Raw genomic sequence first — 20,299 nt, forward strand, 5'->3', positions numbered from 1 at the left:
ACAATCCCAGTCTTTTGTATTGGTTAAGACCTGATTTGTGACCCAGTATGTGGTCTATTCTGGAGAAAGTTCCATGTGCACTTGAGAAGAATGTGTATTCAGTTGCGTTTAGATGTAAAGTTCTGGAAATATCTGTGAAATCCATCTTGTCCAGTGTATCATTTAAAGCTCTCGTTTCTTTGGAAATGTTGTGCTTAGATAACCTGTCGATTGCAGAAAGCGCTACATTGAAGTCATGAAGTATAAGTATATTATTATCTAAGTAAGTCTTAACTTTGGTTATTAATTGATATACTTGGCAGCTTCCACATTTGGGGCATATATATTGATGATTGTTAAGTCCTCTTATTGGATAGATCCTTTAAGTATGATATCATGTCCCTCTTCATCTCTCATTACAGTCTTCAGGATAAACTTTAGTTCATCTGATATAAGAATGGCTATCCAAGCTTTCTCTTGAGGACCGTTTGAATGGTACATGGTTCTCCAACCTTTTATTTTCAGGCTGTAGGTGTCCTTATGTCTAAAATGAGTCTCTTGTAGACAGCAAATAGATGGGTCTTGCTTTTTCATCCAGCCTGAAACCCTGCGCCTTTTGTTGGGGTCATTAAGCCCGTTCACATTCAGAGTTACTATTGAAAGATATGAATTTAGTGTCATCATGATGCCAATTCAGTAAATGATAGTTTATAAAAAAAAAAAACAGTGTCCCAGTTTTTCATTGCTAGCATAAAGAAATATAATAAGGGATCCCTGGGTGGCGCAGCGGTTTGGCGCCTGCCTTTGGCCCAGGGCCCGATCCGGGAGACCCTGGATCGAATCCCATGTCGGGCTCCCGGTGCATGGAGCCTGCTTCTCCCTCTGCCTGTGTCTCTGCCTCTCTCTCTCTCTCTGTGACTATCATAAATAAATAAAAATTTAAAAAAAATTCAAAAAAGAAATATAATTATATTTTTTGTACATTTACCTTGTATCCTGCAACTTTGTTAAATTCACTTATATGATTTGGAGGCAGGTTTTATTTTTTCTTGTTGTTAGATTAGCTAGGATTTTCTACATATATTGTCATGTTGTCTGCAAATACCAGATTTACTCCTTCCTTTCAATTCGTTATCGTTTTTATCTCTTTTTCTTGTATTATTGTTATGGTAGAACCTCCAGTAAAATGTTGAATAGATGTATTGAAGTAGAGGTACTTGCCTTGTTTCTAATTTTAGGGCAAGTATTTAGTCTTGCAGCATTAAACATTATTTTCATAGATACCCTTCTATTCCTAATTTGTTCAGAGCTTTTATGTTGAGTGGGTAGTGAATTATGTCAAGTGCTTTTTCTGGAACTGTTGAAATAATCATGTTTTTTCTTTTTCATTCTATTAATACAGTGAGTTACATTAATTGGTTTCAAATGCTAAACCAAGCGTGTAATCCTGACTAAACCACACTTGGTCATACTGTAATATCTTCTTTATATATTGCTGGATTCAGATTGATAATTTTTAAGGTTTTTATTTTTTGCATCTATCTTCATGAAGAATAGTTTTCTTTCTTGGTCAGATTTTGGTATCAGGGTAATGCTAGCCTCATTAAGTAAATTGGGAATTATCCCCCTCTCATCTCTTTCTGTAAGAATTTGTGAAAAGTTGGTACTATTTCTTCTTTACGTATTTGATAAGATTTTTTTCAGAGCCTGACAGTTTATTCGTGAGAAGGATTTTAACTACAACTTTAGTTTATCTATAGCTATCCCTATAGCTGTGAAGAAATATGAAAATATTTCTTCTTGTGTAAATTTTGATAATGTCTTTCTTCCAAGAAATTTACTTGAATAAACTTGTTCATTAGTATCCCCTTTTAATCCCTGTAATGTTTGTAGGATTTGTAGTAATGCCCCTGCTTTCATTTCTGATGTTGGTGATTTTTGTCTACTGTTTTCTTCTGATCACTCTGACTATATAGGTTTACTATTTTTCTTGATCTTTTCAAAGAACCAGGTTTTAGTTTCATTGATTTTACTTATGTTTATGAATTCCTTTCTTCTGCTTTTAAAAATCTCCTTTTCTTCCTAGTTTCTTTTTTTTTTAAAGATTTTATTTATTTATTAGAGAAAGAGCATGCACATTTGTATGCACAAGTGTGGGGAGGGCAGAAGCAGACTCCCCGCTGAGTAGGAAACCCCACTGGCCTGGACTGGTGGGATCATGACCTGAGTTGAAGGCAGACGCCTAAGGACTGAGCCACCCAGGTGCCCCTCTTCCTAGTTTCTTGAAGTGCATCTTAGAGCATTGACTTTAGATCAATGAAAGCATTTGATGCTATAAAGTTCCCTTTAGTACCACTTTAGCTGGAGTTCACAAGTGTCAGTAAACTTTGTTTCCACTTTCATTTAGTCTGGAATTTTTCAAATGCTTCTTGTGTATTTTTTCTTTTGTCTGTGGATTATTTAGAACAAAGTTGTTTAATTTACAAGCATTTTGAGAATTTTCCAGATAGCTTTCTGTTGTTGATTTTTAGTTTAATTTCATTGTGTGTAGAGATTTACTTCGAACGATTTTGATCCTTTTAAATTTGTTGAGTCATGTTTTATGACCCAGATTTCAGTCTATCTTGATGAGTATTCTATGTGCATTTGAAAGGAATTTTGTATTATGCTGTTGGAGGAGGAATGCTATATCAATATCAATTAGGTCATGTTGGTTGATTATTACAAACTTGTGTATCCTTAGTAATCTCTATGTGTTCTATCAGTTATTGAGAAAGAAGTGTTAATTTCCAATAATAATTGTAGATTTTTCCATTTTTCCTTAATATTTTCTACATGTATTATGAAGCTTTGTTACTAGGTATACAAATATTTACAGTTATTGGATCCTCTTTGACAAATTGACCTCTTTATCATTATGGACTGCCCCTATTTGTCCCTGGTAATATTTCTTGTTCAAAAACACATACCTTGGGGCACCTGGGTGGCTCAGTGGTTGAGTGACTGCTTTTGGCTTGGGGCATGATCCCAGGTCCTGAGATCTAGTCCCGCATCAGGCTCCACACAGGGAGCCTGCTTCTCCCTCTGCCTTCTCTGCCTCTCTCTCTCTCTCTCTCTCTCTCTCTCTCTCATGAATAACTAAATAAATCTTTAAAAACAAAACAAAAAACCCACATACTTTGTTTTATATTGTGGCAGGCAAAGTGGCCCCCCAAAGATTTCCAGGCTTTAGGCTCTGGAACCTCTCTGACTGTTAAGTTACATGGTAAGGGGGACTTTGCAGAAGTATCTAAGGTTGTAATATTTGTTTCTATTGTTTCCATGACAGATTACCACAGATTTGGTGTCTTAAAACTACACAGAACTTATTATCTCACATTTCTGTGGTTCAGAAGTATAGGTAGAGCAGAGCTAAGTTGGATTTTTTTGCTTAGAGTTTCACAAGGCCAAAATCAGGGTGTTGGCAGGGCTGCATTCCTTTCTGGGGCTCTGGGGATTAATCTGCTTCCAGACTCTTTTGGGTTGTTGTCAGAATTTAGTTTCTTCCAGTTATAGGGCTAAGAACCGGTTCATTTTTCTTGCTGGATCAGCAGGAATCATTCTCAACCTCTAGAATCTGCCTGCATTTATTGGCTCATGGCTCCCTTCCTCCACCTTCAAAGCCAGCAAAGGCAGGTTGAATCCTTCTCATGTTTAGAATTTTTCTGACTTCCCCTTCTGCCTCCTCTCTCTTCTGCTACCTCTCTCTGACTCACTCGTAGGCCTCCCTTTTCTGCTTTTAAGGATTCATATGATTACATTGGGCTCACCTGGATAATCTGGGCTAATCTCCCTATTTTAAGGCCACCTGATTAGTAACCTTAATTCTATCTACAAAGTCTTTTTGTGGTTGTACCTAGATTAGTATTTGATTGAATAAGCAGAGGACAGGAATCTTGGAGAACATCTTTAGAATTCTGCCTACTGCAGTTATGGACTTGATGATAGGAATAGTAGCCTGGATTATCCAGGTGGACCCTGTCTAATCACATGCGCTCTTAAGCAGAGAACTGTCGTCGGAAACAGGAGCGATATGGCAGAAGGAGAAGCCAGAAGAATTTTAAGCGTGAGAAAGATTCTCATTGTATGCTGTTGCTTGCTTTGAGATGTGAAGGCTTATACGCAGGGACCAGAGAGACCTAGGGGATCCAAGGGCAGCCCCAGCTGACAGCCAGTGAGGAAACTGCGATCTCAGTCCCACGGCCACAGGAAACCAAATTGCCGGCAACCTGAGTGAACTTGGAAGCAGATTATTCCCAGGATCCCTTGGTAAGAGTCCAGCCAGCTGACATCTTGATTTCAGCCTCATAAGCATGTGAACAGCTAAACCAACCAAGCCTTTCTGGACTTCTGACACATACAGCCGTGAGATAATACATTTGTATTGTTTTAACCTGCCACATTTGCGGTGGTTTGTTAGAGCAACACTAGAAGACTAGAACAGATATTAATATGTCACTCCAGCTTCCTTTTGGTTAGTGCTTTCTTGATATAACTTTTTCTGTCCTTTTAGTTTTAGTCTGTGATTTTATAGGTAGATGAAGTGGATTTCTTACAGGTAGCATATAGTTGTCCTGCCTTTTAACCTAATCTGATAATCTGTCTTTTAACTGGTAAACCATTTACGTTTCAAGTAATCATCAGTAGGGTTGGGAGTTAAGTACTTTCTTGCTGCATCCTGGGAACTGCCTCTAGGCAATAAGCTGGAGCCGTAATAAAGTTTACCGCCTTTATTTTCTTCCTTCCTCCCTTCCTTCTTGTCATCACAGTCCTTTGCTGGACCAGCCTTTGTTGTCCAGTATCTGAAAGCTCTTGTTTCATAAATTTTGTCCAGTTTATTATTTAAGGTGAGAAGAAAAACCCCATGCCCCTTACTTTGTGAAAGCTAGAACTAGAATTCCTCAACAGTGTAATTTCTAATTGATATTTCAAGGACATCCTCTTCCCCTTTTATGGGAAATGTGAGTGTGTGTGTATGTGTGTGTGTGTGTGTGTGTGTTCTGTTCAATCACAGAAAGTATGATACATGTACTAAAATGTGACTGTATCTGAACACGGCAGATTAAAAGTGCCATACCCTTTTAAAAATAGAATCCAGTGATGAGTCGGTGACAAAACTTGATCATCTCCTAACATGTCAGCCTTTTTCAGCCTCCATGTCTTGGTATGTCTGGTTCCTTCTGTTTGCAATGCTTCCTCATCTCACGGCCTGTCTTGCCCAGCAGCTCCCCACATACCTTCTGGAACCCGTTCCAGGGGCACCACTTCTCTGCCTCCTGGTGCCCCCAGATGGAAGGAAGCCAGGTGTGGTCTTTTAGGATCTCTCACACTGCACCCGAGCAGTGTTCCAGCACACCACAGGCCCTACTGTACTGCTCTGTTTTGGTGTAGACCACCCCACCCACCCACCAGGAAGCCCTGGGAAGCAGGGACCTTATTTTGGTCCTTCTGTGTACTTCCCAGCCCCCTAACCCAGTGCACCTACTACAGGGAACCTTCCAGTACATGATTGTTGAACTAGCGACTCCATGCATGCTCACAAATACTGCTGTCAGTACTCTCCCTTCGGTGTCATATATTTGTAAAAGTGAGTCTTCGTTAATCATTTTACTTTTCTCCTAGTAAATTCCTCATCTATGCCTGTCTCCTGCTATTCTCTGTCCTGCTGGCCCTCCGTCTGGATGGCATCATTCAGTGGAGCTACTGGGCTGTCTTCGCTCCGATATGGCTGTGGAAGCTGATGGTCATTGTGGGAGCCTCAGTTGGGACTGGAGTCTGGGCACGGAATCCCCAATATCGGTAATGCTGCTTTATGAAACCTATCAGTCTCTACCCTCAGGGAGCAATATCTTGTTTTTCACTTTTGATTAACTAAGGACTATTTTTCTTTGCCTACCTGGGGTTTTATAAGAACTATAATATAGGCAAACTGAGTTCTGTTCTAAGTTTTAAAAAAATTAGGTGTTTGATATGCATTTTTAAATAAAAGCAGTGTTGTTTGGGGTGCTTAAGATCCTAGCCAGCCCACAAAAGCCAATGTAATCTAAAATGCATCCAAAATATCGAACTGTTATATTATGCTAGACCAGAAAGTATAAAACTACCATGTTTGCAGGAGCAGGTCTATAAAACAAAGACCTGGTTTGGTCATCAGGGCTACCTCTGTCTCCAGTTCAGTCCTAGAACTGAGGTTCCCCTTGTCCCAGGCTCCTAGTCCTGGGGTTTTAGGACTGTTAGCAAGGGGTGTTGGGGGGTAGCTTGGCCAGGAAACAGTGAGCCCCTAAGACAGGGAGATGAGGCCTAGATGCTGTGAAGGAGGGCAGAGCCTTTGGGGGCCGGGCAGAGGGCTGAGCCTTTCCTCTTGGCTGCCTCAGTTCGTTCAAGGTCCTGGAGTCAGCTCAGCCATGGGGTATAGCCTGGTGCTGCTGGGACGCAAAGAGTCTCTTCTCCCTCGCAGAGACTGGCACTCCAGAAAGGGAAAAGAAGGGCTTGAGGGGCTGTTCTCCACCTTCCCTGGGAAGATGGGGAGGGAGGGAATGCCCGGTGGATGGGTGGGACATGTGCACTGGTCCTGGGAGAAAAGTGCAGCTGTTTAAACCTTGGTTAACTTTAAAAATAAGAGTTAGCCCATGTAACATACTTTACCACGTATGTATCTGAGAACTTTAAAATAGACATACAAGGAGCCGTGGCAGATGGGGGACATTTGCATGTAAGCTGTTTTAAAGTCCTTAGATTTCCTTTGCCTGCCTTTCTCTCTCTCTCTCTTTCTTTCTTTCTTTCTTTCTTTCTTTCTTTCTTTCTTTCTTTCTTTCTTTCTTTCTCTTTCTTTTCTTTTCTTTTCTTTCTTCTTTCTTCTTTCTTCTTTCCTTTCTTTCCTTTCTTTCCTTCTTTCTTTCTTGAGATTACCTGTGCAGTTTGCAAATCTTTTCTTTTTTATGATATATTTTCAGATATCTAATGTTTACAACTCGAAGAATGAAAATTTTACTTATTTATTTATTTATTTAAAAGATTTTATTGGGCAGCCCCAGTGGCACAGCAGTTTAGCGCTGCCTGCAGCCTGGGGTGTGGTCCTGGAGATCGGGGATCGAGTCCCACCTCAGGTTCCCTGCATGGAGCCTGCTTCTCCCTCTGCCTGTGTCCCAGCCATTCTCTCTCTCTCTCTCTCTCTCTCTCTCAATAAATAAATAAATAAATAAATAAATAAATAAATAAAATCTAAAAAAAGTTTTAAATAAATAAAAGATTTTATTTATTCATGAGAGAGAGAGAGACAGAGACACAGGCAGATGGAGAAGCAGGCTCCATGCAGGGAGCCCGACATGGGACTCGATCCCGGGTCTCCAGGATCACGCCCTGGGCTGAAGGCGGCGCTAAACCGCTGAGCTACCTGGGCTGCCCAAGAATGAAAATGTAAATAAATATTTCAGATTCTGCTAATTGATATTGAGAAGCTATTTGAGCTTTTCCCTGTTGGTTTAATTGAAGATTTTTGATTGAGGAAAGGAATTGTATGTGTGTAGTTGAACATAGTGAGTGTGCAGGAATGGTCATTCCAGTGTTAACATTATCCAGTGGAATGTTGCTGGGTCCTGTACAAGTGACCACTGGCTTCATTTTCTCTGTGTCCTAAGCTCGGGTGTATTTATCACCAAGTACATACTTCATAAATGTTTATTTGTATTTTGAATGAAATACTGTGGGCTTTCCAAATGCATCTTTTTTTTTTTTTTGATAGTCACACACAGAGAGAGGGAGAAGCAGGCTCCATGCACCGGGAGCCCAATGTGGGATTCGATCCTGGGTCTCCAGGATCGCGCCCTGAGCCAAAGGCAGGCGCCAAACCGCTGCACCACCCAGGGATCCCTCAAAATGCATCTTTAAGCATTATCCTGATTAGCAGCCTAATTATTTTTCAATTGTTAATCTGATAAGTTCCTGCCTGATACTTAAACAGCTAATTAAACCGATTCTGCTTAGAAGCAGTTTTAACTGCTCTTCTTTCTCTTTCATCTGCAGGTGTTAATTCATCCTAATGGACTAGAAAGGAAAGTATAAAAAAGACGTTCATAGTTTTATTGGCATTTTTGAATAGTACTTTACAGTAGTTACTGTATTTTCTTGAACTATAACCCACACATTCATACAGCTAGTAATTTTTATAGTATTGCGTGAAATGTGATCTGCATGGTTTTTAATTTATTGAGAGATGAGGATCATGAGATTTAAGAGATATTTGTCCATTTTTAGTAGTGGAAGCAATCAGCTTGAATGATCTTGGGAGTAGTCAAATTTAAAGTCATGAACAAAAGCATCGATGTTTCCCATCAGGGAAGTAATAACTCTGGCTTTATAGTTATCGTTCATAGTATCGAACGATACTATGTTGGTGTCTGCCCAGACAGCCTACCTGTTTTGGAGATTCTGAACTGAGCATTTTTCTTCTTCTTCTTCTACCGTCCCTTTTTAGAGCAGAAGGAGAAACATGTGTGGAGTTTAAGGCCATGTTAATTGCAGTGGGCATCCACTTGCTGCTCTTGCTGTTTGAGGTCCTGGTCTGTGACCGGATCGAGAGAGGAAGCCACTTCTGGCTGCTGGTCTTCATGCCGCTATTCTTTGTGTCCCCCGTGTCCGTTGCAGCTTGCGTCTGGGGCTTTCGACATGACAGGTCGCTGGAGGTGAGATTTCATCTATTTAAGGATGTTATAAAAAGTAAAATCTTTTGGTCAGCTAATGTAGATGTCTTGCCCTTTGTCGGAAAGCTTTACCTCTAGATTGTGGTATATAAGGAAACTAAAAATGGTGAAAATAATTGTGTTTCTCTTTCTCAAAGAGTTTCTTTCAGAACTCGGGCTTTTCACCCAGCCCCTCAGGCTTCATCCACCTTTGCAGCTTTCCCTAGCCAGCTGTGTTAGTTAGGCTTCTCCTGAGAGGACCAGTAGGAGAGGTGGGGAAAGGGAGAAGGGAAGGAGGAAGGAAGAGAGGGAAAGGGGGAGAGAATGATTCAGGTTAAGGAGCTGGCTTGTGGACTTGGAGGGGGCTGACAGGTCTGAAATTTGGGCAGACCAGCAGGTAGAAGATGCAGCCTGAGTTTCTGCTGCTGTCTTGCGACAGAATTTCTTCCTGTCCAGGAAGCCCCCTCTCCCCTTCTGCTGCCTCTGAGCATTTGCTCCCAAGCTCATCCACGCTCTGTCTGCTAACTGTGGGCTCTCTCATCTGAAAGAGAAAACTGAACGACAGCAGCAAAAGCTTCTCTGTCATCTGTTTGGCTCCTGTGCCTTTCTTTCCATTCACAGAAAGGCTTCCTACAACAGAGCCTTTCTGACCCCAAGCTCCCTGCGCAGCCTCATACTCCCCGAAACCGACCACAGCCAGTGAGCCCTTTCAGCTCTTTTTTTCTGGCCACCAGCCACGCAGCAGCTTCTGCCACTCATGGGCCTTTCACTACACTGGCCGCCTCTGCTTTGGCTCCATTCTCGCCACTAAGGAGCCTAAGCTTGGCTGTTTTCTGTCCTCACTGTGCATACTTCCTCGGGGATGGTCTTGCTTACACTTCCTGTCTCCACTGCCACTTATGCGCTGTCGCCTCCAGCATTCCCACTGCTGAACTCACATTTCCACGTGAGCTCCAGACTCCTTTTCCAACTTCACCTGAATCTCTACTCCCTGTGCTGGCTAAAGGCACCATTTTCACCCAGTCATCCTTACTGTTCTCCTTTATGCCCATGTTGCTTTGCATGTTTTCTCTGTTACCTGAGCAGAAGAAGCAAAGCCAAGCTGCAAAAATGATTTGCAAAAACTTAACATTAAACAAAATCATTGGGATCACACATTCCAGATATTTTCTATTTGTTTTTCTAAAGTTATTTTTTATTCATTCATTCGTGAGTGACACACAGAGAGGCAGAGATATAGGCAGAGGGAGAAGCAGGCTTCCCACAGGAAACCCTATGTGGGACTCGATCCTGGGACTCCAGGATCATGCCCTGAGCCAAAGGCAGACGCTCAACCACTGAGCTACCCAGGTGTCCCAGATATTCTCTGTTTGGCTCAACGTTTCTTGGTAGGAGAGAGACACGTGCTGTTGGCCTTTTGGAGAGGAAATGTTTTGTTGAATGGGACTGTCTAATGCATGGCAGGATACCTCTGTCTGCCCTCTTTCCACTAAATGTCGGTGGAGAGGCTCTTGCCACAAGTGTGTATGAGACCCAGGGGCACCCCTGCTCAGTTCCTAGCCTTCGGGGCAGGGGCAGTGTCACTCAGGTCGAAAAGCACTGAGGGACCATCCAAATATAGTTGGATAGGAACTGAGGAAGCAGTTTAAGGTACATGTTCAAATTTGGAACTTGATTTTTCAGAAAGTAAAAGCATATACAAGGGTTAGGACTGCATTGGGCATGAAACCATATTTTCCCAATGCAGAGTTACAAAAAGTGAGTCATTCATATAATCCCCCTCGGCATTCTGACCTGGAAGAAGAAACACTATGTCAGGAGTTGAGCTCCCTTCTGGTGCTTGTGTCCGGGGAGAAGAGTGCCACATTTACTCAGGGGTGACGGGATAGGCTTGCACAGAGACATGAAGGAACAGTGGGCTTTGCCAGGGCGCACCCTATGCAGGTATGGAAGGGGTTGATATTTCCCAGACAGAGAGACTCTACAAAGATGTAGAGGCAGGAGAAAGTGTCACGCACAGTGAGCTCTTGTGACCCCAAGATGACTGGAGCACAGTTTGGCAAGACACAGAGACTTCTAGAGATGGATGTTGATGACAATCGCATAACAGTATGAAGGTACTTAGTGACACTGAGCTATATAGCTACAGATAGCTAAGACAGTAAGTTTTCCATTGTATGTATTTTACCACACAGTTTAAAAAATTGCCTGGAGCATGAAGTGGAAAGGAGAGAGTGGTGGGAGCTGGGGGAGAGGAAGGATGTAGAGAGGAACTGGGCTGAAGGGAGGCCAGCTCCTCAGTCCTCAGAGCATGCGCCGAGTTGCCCCAGGCCTCCATAGTGAGCTCTCAGGGCACCATGGGATATTGGCCATTTTTGAGGGGGAAGCAACGTGATACCAACCTGCTGTGGGGATATGATATGAACTACTACCTCCAAGTCGTTTACAGTTTTATTATTAGGTTACCCTACATTAGTTTTGATGATATTGTAGAAGAAGCGGAGTTGTTGGTAGTTACTGTGAGGGGAGGGTAGTACTTACTATGTAAGAATTTATCTGGAAAAAAAAATAATAAAAAAAAATAAAAAATAAAAAAAATAAAAAAAAAATTTGTCTGGAGAACAGCTAATGAGGATGGCAGTGCCTTAAGAAATGGTACAGTACCAGCAGGCCACATGTATCCTCTTAGGAATCAGTTGTGGTTATTTAGGAATGAAATAAAAATCATTTTTCCTTTTGATTTATATGACTTTTATTATTTTTTTAGACGGCTACCAATGATATAAATGTGAAGTTTAGATTTAATTACTTAATCCAATGGAACTTGTTAAGGATTTCTTTCAGCCCAGAGGCCTAGGAAAGAATGGCTCCCTCACTGAATGCCCTGTGAACTGACCACTTTGGGAAAACTCTAGGCCAGATCAGTCAGCTTCCTGTGATTTTCATTTTGCAGGCAGTGGCAGGAACAGAGAGCCTTCCAGACTGGGAGGCTAGTGGGGGGGTGGGAGGCTTTGGAGGCATTTGGGGGCACTGGTGAGGAGAGAGGCCTGACAAGGCAGTAGCTGTTGGGGTGGTAGAGAAGACAGGACATGGTAACAGCTTTCAGGGGTGGGAAGAGGAATACAGGGTGCTTGCTGGTGGTGTGGCTCAGGTGATTGGGCTGCCATGGTGCCTTACAGCAAGGTGGGAGGCTCTGGAAGGGAGTGGGACTCTCTGGAAGGGAGTGGGACAGGGTAAAGGTGTGAGCAGTTAATGGACTCAGTCTGAGGCTGGCTCTGACTGCGGCATCTCTACGAGAGCTGGGCCTGGGATGCAGCAAGAAGGCTGTGTCAGGGGCAGCTGGTAGCAACAGCCAGCAGGCAGTCACGCCAGTCAGGGCCATGGACAGCAGGCTGAGTGAGTGAACGCACACAGATTTGTGGCTGTGTCTCTCACAGAGACGGAAGACTGGGTTGAAGGTTCTGGGGGGCATCAGGGTTCAAGGAGAGGAGGGTACTGAAAAAGAGCTACCTAGAGCATCAGGAGGAGGGCGAAACCGTGCAGGGTTCATAGAGATGCCACACATGTGCCCCGTAGGATGATCTGGCATTGGGAACCTTGATGAAGCAGTTGCCAGTGATCAGGGCTGGAGGCTGGGCCACAGTGCTGAGAGCTCAGAATGGCAAGGGAGGCCATGAAGGCCTGAGCACCCATGATGTCTCACAAAGCCAAGTGCTAGCACTGGGAGGGATACAAGCTTGAGGGAGGGATGGGCTCATTTGGTCTTGGGGTTCTTTTGTGTTTAAAGGGACTGAGCTGAATTTGTTTCTGTGCTTCCGGGAGGGATCAGTTGAAAGGGCAGGATTAAAGATGAGGTAAAGAATTGATGTCCGGATGTGACAGGCTCCTCAAGGAGCCAGAAAGGAAGGGGTGGGATGCAGAGCTGAGCCCTGGGTATGAGAAGGAAGTACAGGTATGGAATAGAGATTTGTGGGTGGGGGCAGGAAGGATGCTTGGAGTGCCTGCCACAGATTGCCTCTATTCAACGAACCTGGAAACAAGATGATTGTTTGGTAGAGAGCACATAAAGGGCAGGGCAGCCAGTAAGCAGAGGGCACGAGGCAGGAGACTTGGGGTGGGGGACAGGTTTCTCTTTGCTGCTGCATTGCTTCACTCCTTTGATGCTGAAGATCAAGAGGTCCCAGTATAACTTAATAAAGCTTTTACCATATTATAATTTGCATTGCCTTTTAGTGTGTTAACCAAATAATTGCAGTATTGAATGCAACTTTTACTTTGTTTAACTGATTCTTCTCTTCATTTTTAGTTAGAAATACTGTGTTCTGTCAACATCCTGCAGTTTATATTCATTGCCTTAAGACTGGACAAGATCATCCACTGGCCCTGGCTTGTATGTAACTTTTTAAATCCTTAAATAAACTTTTCTTTTTTTAATTATAAAAGTAATTTGTGTTCATTGTAGAAAACTTGGAAAAGACAGACGAGCTTAGGTAATAGAATGATAATCACCCGTAACCCACTGGGAGAGAGTATGGCTAGTGTTTGGGGTTTCCTGTGCTGGAGGTTATTGCTTTGTGAAGGTAGATGAGCCTGTGCTATGCACACGGTTTTGTGTGCTGCTCTCTTATCCTAATGCATCTGAAGCATTTTCCCATGGCAATAAAAGGTCTTTGTAAACATAATTTTTAAAGTTTAATTGATGTAGTATTCTTCAAACGCATTTACCAAACCATCCCTTCCTTCCAAACACTGAAGTTGATACCAGTGTGATTATAAATCACAATATAACATATATTTTTGTGCCTAAAAGTCTTTGCCTAATTTTTTTCATTGTTTTCTTAGAAAAGACTCCAGAGACCATATTACTGGGCCAGAGGGTGGGAACTTTTTGAGGTTTTAAATACAAACTATACTGTCAACTTGCTTGTCAAAAAAGTTGTGCCACTTTACATTCCTGCCCGGGGCAAGGTCTAAGTCATGCTTGGAACCTGTTCCTTCAGTTTTTGGGTGTTTGGTTAAAACTGACTGCATAGATGGAGAGAAGGGCAGGTGGATAGGAGGATGGATCAGTCTAGATACAAACATATGTAATCATATATACATGTAAGCTACAAATTAGAGAATCCAGTAGGACTTGGACTTCCAACTATGAATGCCTAGAAAGCAGGTGAGAACTGAGGTGGAAGATGTGCCTCTGGGAGATGAGGTCATATCAGTGTTGCTTGATGTGTACTTTTGCATATAAGACATTTTCTGTTATGAACATGGTTTACCTTTTTAAAAAGTAACAAGTATACCAAAAAAAAATATTCATTTGGTGACAGGGAAGAAAATAAGGGAACATAGTCATCTCCATAATGAATAAAGGCAAGACTCTTCACCTCTGCCCAAAGTCTTTGATAAAACAATTATGATTAAAAAGTTCAGGTACCTGTCCTACATCCTTAGAGTGGTATATCTGGAGCATGGTAATTGGGTTCAGGATTTTCTGTTGTGATGTGGAGGAAACAAATATCAGACAAACTTTTAGTGTAAGGTGCAATCAGAAAAAAAAAAGATTAAGAATTATGAATGTTTTCTGTAGGTGAGTGAAGAGATTTTTTTCCAGCCCCAGTTCTGGGCAGGTCCCAGCAGATGGAACAGTCTGAGTGCATGCTTCTTGCAGTGACCAAGAGAGACCATGGGAGGCCACTTCGCTCCCTAGCATTCCACCTGAAGGAGGCCCCCATGTGAGTGTGGCTAAGTGAGAAGGGGCATAGGAAGGAGACTCTCCATAGATTTTATAGCAAAATCTACCATCAGGAACTCCAAGCTACTAGAGAGGATTAAAAACCACACAGCAATTCAAGTCCTAGGTGTAAAAACAAAATGGAAAACCAAAAAAGTGTCTGAAGAAAACATAGGAGAAAACCTTTGGGGCCTGGGGTTCGATGAGGAGTCCCTAAAAGTGACACTAACAGTAAGGTCCATAAGAGAAGGTCAGAATGGAAATGAAATGAATGAAAAGACAGGCCACAGAGTAAGAAAAAAATATTCGCAAGGCACATATCCAGCTGAGGACTTGTATCCAAAACATCTAAACTCTCAAAACTAAAAAACAAACAAACAAACAAACAAAAAAACCTCATTTTAAGATTGGCAAGAGACCTGAAGAGATAATTCACAAAGAGGATATACATGTGGCAAGTAAGCGCACAAACAGAATATCCTTACCCAGTAGGGAAAGGCAAATAAAAACCAAGATGAGGTCCACAGTACAGTCATCAGAATGGCAAAGCTAAACAGCATGGAGTGCAGGTGAGGGTGTGGAGGGCAGGGATGCTGGCACCTCGCTGCTGGGATTGCCGAATTGTAGAGGCACTCTGACACAGACTGGAGTGAATGTGATTTGGCAATGCTGATCCGGGGTATTTCCCCTAGAAAATGAAAATGTACAGCCATACAAAAACCCATGTGTTAGTGTTTGTAGCAGCTTTATTTGTGACAGCCAAAAGCGGGAAAGCACCCACATTTCCTTCCACGGGTGGCTGGACAAACAGGCAGTGGGTGCCCCCATTCTATGGAATGCCACTTGGCAATAAAAAGAAACAGGCTGTCGTTATATGTAACAACGTGGAGGAACCTCACAGACGTTCTGTGGATTGAGAGAAGGCAGTCTCAGAAGGTGACATGCTGTGTGATGCTATGTACATCGTGCTCTTGAACAAACACAAGTGTAGTGATAGGGAGTGGATCAGTGATTGCCAGGGGTTGGGGGTGGGGTGAGGGTAGGACACAGTGAGGGGGCAGCATGAGGGAGTCCTGTGGGGTGGAGAAGCTGTCCTGTGTCCTGCCTGGGGTTACACAGCTCTACACACGTATGTGTGAAAAGTCATAGGACTGTACACCAAAAGAAAGCAATTGACCGTGTGATAACATAAGACAGAGGGATGACAGATCCAAGGAGCAGCGCAGGAGGGAGAATGATCTAACCAGGGAGCCTGGTGAGGCCCCTTGGGCTTCTCCCGTGGGCTCATGTGGAGGTGAAGCAAGGTGTTTCTGGTGCAACAGCAGCAGACATGGGACCCGCCTTGGCGAGGGGGCAGGGACTGGGCGGCAGAGCACTCTCAGCGTCACTGCACCTGTGAGCGGAGGGCAGCTGAAGTTCCCAGGGGCATGGGCCTCACAGTCTACCACCATGGTGCCTCCAGCAGGATGGGCAAACAGCTGTGGAGAGGGTGTGCTGAGGGTGGCAGACTGCCCTGCTTCCCTTGCAGCAGAGCCAGGTGCAGGCTGAGTGAGAACATATCTTAGAAGGGCAACCACCAAGCTCTTCTCCCCAAGTGTGGCCCATGGCAGAGCATGTCCTGGAGCAGGCGGTGGCCCTGAGCCAGTGTCCCCACAGTCCTGGGATGCTTGGCGGCCATCCTCACTCATGTTTGCACTGTCTTAACTGCAGATGTCCGGCAGGGGGTTGGCTATGCCTCCCTTCAGGTACTGGGCACAAACTATAAAGATTTTTCTCTCTCCTCCTTCCCTCAGGTCGTGTGTGTCCCTCTCTGGATTCTCATGTCCTTTCTGTGCCTGGTGGTCCTCTATTACATTGTGTGGTCTGTCCTGTTCCTGCGTTCCATGGACGTGATTGCAGAACAGCGAAGGACACACATAACAATGGCACTGAGCTGGATGACCATCGTCGTGCCTCTCCTTACTTTTGAGGTAAGCTTTCGACAGCAGAACTTCTCAGGCCTTGGGTCCCTCCCTGTCCTGTGACAGCACTCTGTGTACCTAGAAAGCACGGTAGATGGGGGTGGGGATGGAGGGCATGATGCCAAAATTAGAGCATCCTTTCTTTTGGGGGACTGGCAGTGAGAAGTGAGTCCTTGTGGCCGTGATGCATCAGTACGTGTGGATTTGTCTATATCTAGAAAGAGAATTGGTTATTTTTCGTTAGCATTCTGTGCAGAATTATAGAATGGGCACCGTTGACTCCTCAGAATGATCACCAGAAGGAGCTTCCCATAACAGTCCTGCTGTTGGAAGCCTCCCAAGTATACAGATTCTGCTTGGTCCTGAAGAAGGACATGAAAGTAGGTGTCATGCTACCCCACAAGATAGAGCGTATCTGTAGTCTTCTGTGGAGCTGACCTTACCCCTTGTGAGACCTGACAAGGGAGGGCTGGACTGGCCTTAGACATTGTCCGTCCTCAGATGCTTTATCAATAGGACCTCACCTGTTTCTCTTTCCTTAGATCCTGTTGGTTCACAAACTGGATGGCCACAACGCGTTCTCTTGTATCCCAATATTTGTCCCTCTTTGGCTCTCCTTGATCACTCTGATGGCAACCACCTTTGGACAGAAGGGAGGAAACCACTGTATGTACTCAGCACTTCGGAAGCCCTCGACCTGTGTGTCTCTGTGCATGTGTGCATGTGGCCCCATTCTATGAACAATGAGCCTGAGAGTCCCAGTTAGGGAGGTCACAGAGGAAATGTAGGCCTGAGGAAGGCCTGGAATATTCTGAGGGAAGAGTGCGCTGTCAACCTTGCTTTCTCTGACCTGCACCATGCCCTTCCTATGGCACACTGTGCCATTTGAGGTAGGCCTCTCAGCCCTGTCCCCTCTGCTGCAACATGAGGATGAAGTTACCTGCTTTCCAGGGGCTCCTGAGGACTAGATAAAAATCCACATCACCCTCCAAACCCTGGGAGTCCACTCAGGTTCTGTGCCTCGCCCTGCTCTCCCAAGGGACATTCCCGACATCACTGTGTCTTGTCAGTGGGGCCCTGCTTGCTCTCCCTTCTCTCCACCTGTGTGATGGGACACTCAGTTTTGAAGTGATCTTTGACAAGAGTCCTTTCCTCACTAGACCATAAGCTCCTTTGCAGGTAGCCCCAGAGCATGCCATTCTGGAAGCCAGGGGATGGTGGGGGGTGCACTGGGAGAGCCAGCACTGAGTGGATGGTCCTGTGGTATAGGTAGCACAAACAAAGCCTTGGAGGAGCAGCTGTGAGAGGGCCCTGTGAGCTCGGGTTGCCGGCTGGCCTGGACCAGTGCCTGCCAGATGCTGACAAGTCCCTTTTTCCGGTGACATTCTCTGTCGCATGTGAGCATATCCCAGATAGGGAAGGCGAGAGGATGCTGACGTAGTTCCAATGCCTCGGGAATGTGTCTGAGGCTCGCTAGAGCAGTCCTGACTGCTGGGACCCCCATCAGAGCACCCGGGAGGCCTGTGTCAGTGGACCACCCCACCTCCCCCACTTTCTGATCTCTAATGGGGTCGCAGTGGGCCAGCCCGGGAGCCCCACTTAGAGAGCTGCGAGCCACAGGCCCATCTTCTTGCCCTTCATGGGTATCCAGGCCTTGCTTAGTTGTCATTTCTAAGGCATCGGGAGAAAGGGTTACGTGGTCCAAGTAAAACTTCCTGTTCAGGGTAGCACAGCCACAGCAGATCCCATGGAGGCCAGTGTGGTAAGCAAGTGCATCCTTGTTTTTCAGGGTGGTTTGGGATTCGCAAGGATTTCTGTCAGTTTCTGCTTGAACTCTTCCCGTTTTTGAGAGAATATGGGAACATCTCCTATGACCTCCACCATGAAGATAATGAGGAAACAGAAGAAACACCCGTTCCAGAACCTCCTAAGATTGCCCCGATGTTCCGTAAGAAGACCAGGGTGGTTATCACCCAGAGCCCTGGGAAATATGTCCTCCCACCTCCCAAATTAAATATTGAAATGCCAGATTAGATACCACTCCCGCGGGCAGAACGCCAGTGGACTGGGGCACACACTCTCTTCTACCCTCCTCTGCGTCTTTGTTTACCCCACCCAGAACTGGAGCTGGGGCTCTGGGGACTTCCATCTCATGCCTTGTTTGCACTCAATGCCTACCAGTGACTCGCCATGATGGGACACACAAATGGCAGGTGACTGGCACATGCAGCCGGGCTGGGGTGGGGTGTGTGTCGGCAGCCATGGGTGTGATGGAGGGAGCGCGAGGGACATGGAGAAAGCAACCCCCTCTGGGCAGGTGCCTCAGGAGCCAACTTGGATCTCTTAGGGGTGGCTGATCAGGCCACAGGAGGAATTGGTTTTCAAAGTGCTAAAATTCCCATCAAAAGTGTTCTTTGAAAAGGTTTTTTTAAACCAGGCTGGCCTCAGTACGTAGCTTAGCGTCTGCTGTTGCAGAATAGTCAGTAGGAACCTAAATATTCCTTGAGGGCATCGAGCTCCAGTACCCACTGTCATTATTACTGTTTGTGTTTCTGCTGTGGAAGTAGTTGCTCTTCCAGTGAGGCTGACAGCAGTTTTTAATGGCCTCATTGGTGAGCCCTTTCTAATGGAGTGATTCCGAGCCTGTATAGTATTTATACAAATATTTTAGCATTGTAATATACCGTGTTAAATCCTAGTTCTGTACAGTATATTCTGTTAAAGTATTTTTTTACGAGCTTGTATTGGAGATATACGTGTTCTGTTGCAGAAGTAGAAAGCTGCTGGCACACCTGTCCTACAAAGGGGGTGTCACCCCTTAATGGGACATCATCATTTCCCCCCTGAAATCCTCCACATACACAGTAGCTGCTACTGCCAGAACAGCCACAATAAGCAAGAAATGGTTTATGCTTTTCCTGCGCTCTGGGAATATTCATTTGTCAGAAAACTATCCAGCATGACCTGCAACTAGAGTGCTGGACTTGCGGAGACTGGGAAGAGCCACTGGATTATGGAATTGCAAAGGTCTGAGGCCTTTTGTCTACCCCAAACAAAAAGCCTTCCAGATGCCCCAGGCTTTTAACTAAGAACACAGTCCTTCCGAGAGCTGCTAGGAGAGCCCTGAATGAGCAAAGAGGGACTCAGATCCTCCAGGCGGAGAGCCTCCTGCCTGAGAACAAGCAGCCGTTTGTTACAGGAGGGAAAGGGGCACCGACCGTCTCACCCAGGAGAGGAGGGGAGGGTTTAATGCAGGGAGCTGCTGACGTGTCTCAGCCTGGCCCCACTGATGCCCAGCACCCCGGGTACCCCAGGGCCTGGGTCCCGACAGACTGCCATCTCCGGGGGAGAGGGGGAGCATCTGGAGTGGCAAAGCCTTCCCTCCCTGGTGTGTGACAAAGGTGGCGCAGTCCACTAGTTTTGCTCCCTGCAGCTGTTCAATAAACCGATTCCTCCTTTTCCATGCTACCGTGTGCATCTTACTTTAGATGTGGTCCAGGACACAGGAACTCCCAGCCAGCGTGCACATGGCCTCGGGTGGCCCGGGGCGGCCAAACATCTCTGATGAGTCCTCAGGTACAGCCTGAACGGACAGAGTGTAGAGGGAAAGACGGACACCCTGGAGACTCGACCTCTGGCTGGGGACCATGGAGCCACCTTGTTACAGCTGAGGAGCCTTCCGAGAGGATTCTCAAGGCTTGAGACAGTCTACCCTGAAATGGGCACTTTGGTGGTCCCGAGGCATTGCCTGGTGAGACTAGAGGCTGAGAACCACTTACATTGCCATAAAATGCCATGTGATTACTGGCTAGCTTGCTGGGGGGCAGTTGAGTGTCCCCTAATGCTCCTTCAGGAAGCCCCAACCCCACTCCCCTGTGGGCTTGTCTGCAATCCCAGGTCAGGTGGCTCTTGTC

General features: G+C 45.1%; 1 protein-coding gene across 4 annotated transcripts in view; it reads left to right on the forward strand.

Moving 5' to 3' along the window:
• TMEM185A (transmembrane protein 185A) overlaps positions 1-19,850 on the forward strand; it is a 35,529-nt gene extending 15,679 nt beyond the window's left edge. For 3 of the 4 annotated variants that reach the window (XM_077889430.1, XM_077889431.1, XM_077889429.1), the window contains exons 2-7: positions 5,641-5,817; positions 8,492-8,699; positions 13,003-13,086; positions 16,218-16,394; positions 16,928-17,051; positions 18,175-19,850. In XM_077889430.1, the coding sequence (XP_077745556.1) occupies positions 5,641-5,817; positions 8,492-8,699; positions 13,003-13,086; positions 16,218-16,394; positions 16,928-17,051; positions 18,175-18,419 (1,015 nt within the window). In that variant the 3' untranslated portion in view covers positions 18,420-19,850. Of the gene's footprint in view, positions 1-4,145; positions 4,288-5,640; positions 5,818-8,491; positions 8,700-13,002; positions 13,087-16,217; positions 16,395-16,927; positions 17,052-18,174 lie in introns of those variants that run through there. The other variant, XM_077889432.1, reaches the window with a different exon arrangement.
• Positions 19,851-20,299: the final 449 nt, after the last annotated feature.

Source organism: Canis aureus, chromosome X (genome assembly GCF_053574225.1).
Source record: "Canis aureus isolate CA01 chromosome X, VMU_Caureus_v.1.0, whole genome shotgun sequence".
Taxonomy (NCBI): domain Eukaryota; kingdom Metazoa; phylum Chordata; class Mammalia; order Carnivora; family Canidae; genus Canis; species Canis aureus.